General features: G+C 51.0%; 1 protein-coding gene across 1 annotated transcript in view; it reads left to right on the top strand.

Annotated features, from left to right (window-relative positions):
- The first annotated feature begins 203 nt into the window (after positions 1–203).
- LOC125949682 (protein Wnt-1) overlaps positions 204–1,169 on the top strand; it is a 19,261-nt gene continuing 18,295 nt past the window's right edge. The window contains exon 1 of the mRNA XM_049676947.1: positions 204–429. Within this exon, the coding sequence (XP_049532904.1) occupies positions 323–429 (107 nt within the window). The 5' untranslated portion in view covers positions 204–322. The remainder of the gene's footprint in view (positions 430–1,169) is intronic.

Raw genomic sequence — 1,169 nt, 5'->3', positions numbered from 1 at the left:
ATCCGTGGCCGTAGTGACGATGTTGTTGATGTTGATGATGATGAGGAGTGCGGATCATCAACGCGAAACTGGAGTGCAACATCACGCGTGCTAGCAACAATCAAATGGCAATTGTGTAAAATATAGAGAGAATTTCGAATTACAGTTTTTTTGTACAAAGTTTGAGGTTTAAGTTCTATCATCCCCATCCCCAATTGTGTGTGTGTATGTCTGTGACTGTGTGACTGTGTGCGACTGTGTGGTGTAGTGACCGGAAGGAATTCCGGGAGTCTGAGTGATCTGTGTGATTATAGAAGCTCCAAAACGCTAACTGTTAGCAACAATGAAACTAGTGACAGTCGTGTTTGCCGTCTGCCTGACGGCCATCAGTGCCTGGGCGGAGGTGGAAAGCAAATCCAAACCGGGCCGCGGACGGGGCTCGATGTGGTGGTAAGTAGCCGGGATCATTCGCGAACGCGCGAACTCCCCTCATTTGATCACTTCGATGACATCATTATTGCTATTGGTGGGGGGGGAGGCCATAAAATGGGAAAAAGCACCACTGACCAGCCAGCCACTAGTCACTAGGCAGCCAGCCAGCAGCACCCCCACTTTTATGCTCGCGAGGGATGAAGGTGAAACGATCACCATCAACATCGTTTTCGAGGGGGGGACCACCGTTCGGGGGTTTTAAAATTAATATTTCCTAATCGCCACTACTTAAGTGTACCATTAGGCAACGGCACCATTCGCCACGTCCCGGCCCCCTCCCCCGGGGTCCTTATCTTGAACAGCACACCCTCGGTCCCGAAGCTGGAGTTGTGCCTAGACCTCGCGCTAATAGCTTGAGTTCGAGCTCGTCTCATCCGGAATCGGGAATCCGGATCGAATCACCGCCTAGGCGAGGGAGTGGAGAGAAATGGGGAAGAGGGAGAGGTTTCTGTTGTTCAACGATCGGTCCGGACCACCGTTTTGACCACTTTTTGGGGGGGTTTTTCGATCGTAGCTTTAATCTCTTGCCAGCAACAACAACGAAAGAGAGAGCATTTAGTCTTGGCTCGTGATCACCGAGGATCACCGGCAGGGGGTGGTGGTGGTGGTGGTGGTGATGGAATGGTTTTTATGGAGCCCTCCCTTCCCCCTGCCTCACTTGGGGCATGATAATGATTAATAGAAAATTTATGGTTCCA

The sequence above is a fragment of the Anopheles darlingi genome, chromosome 2 (assembly GCF_943734745.1).
Source record: "Anopheles darlingi chromosome 2, idAnoDarlMG_H_01, whole genome shotgun sequence".
In the NCBI taxonomy this organism is placed as follows: domain Eukaryota; kingdom Metazoa; phylum Arthropoda; class Insecta; order Diptera; family Culicidae; genus Anopheles; species Anopheles darlingi.
This window is presented reverse-complemented; position numbering and strand designations above follow the sequence as displayed.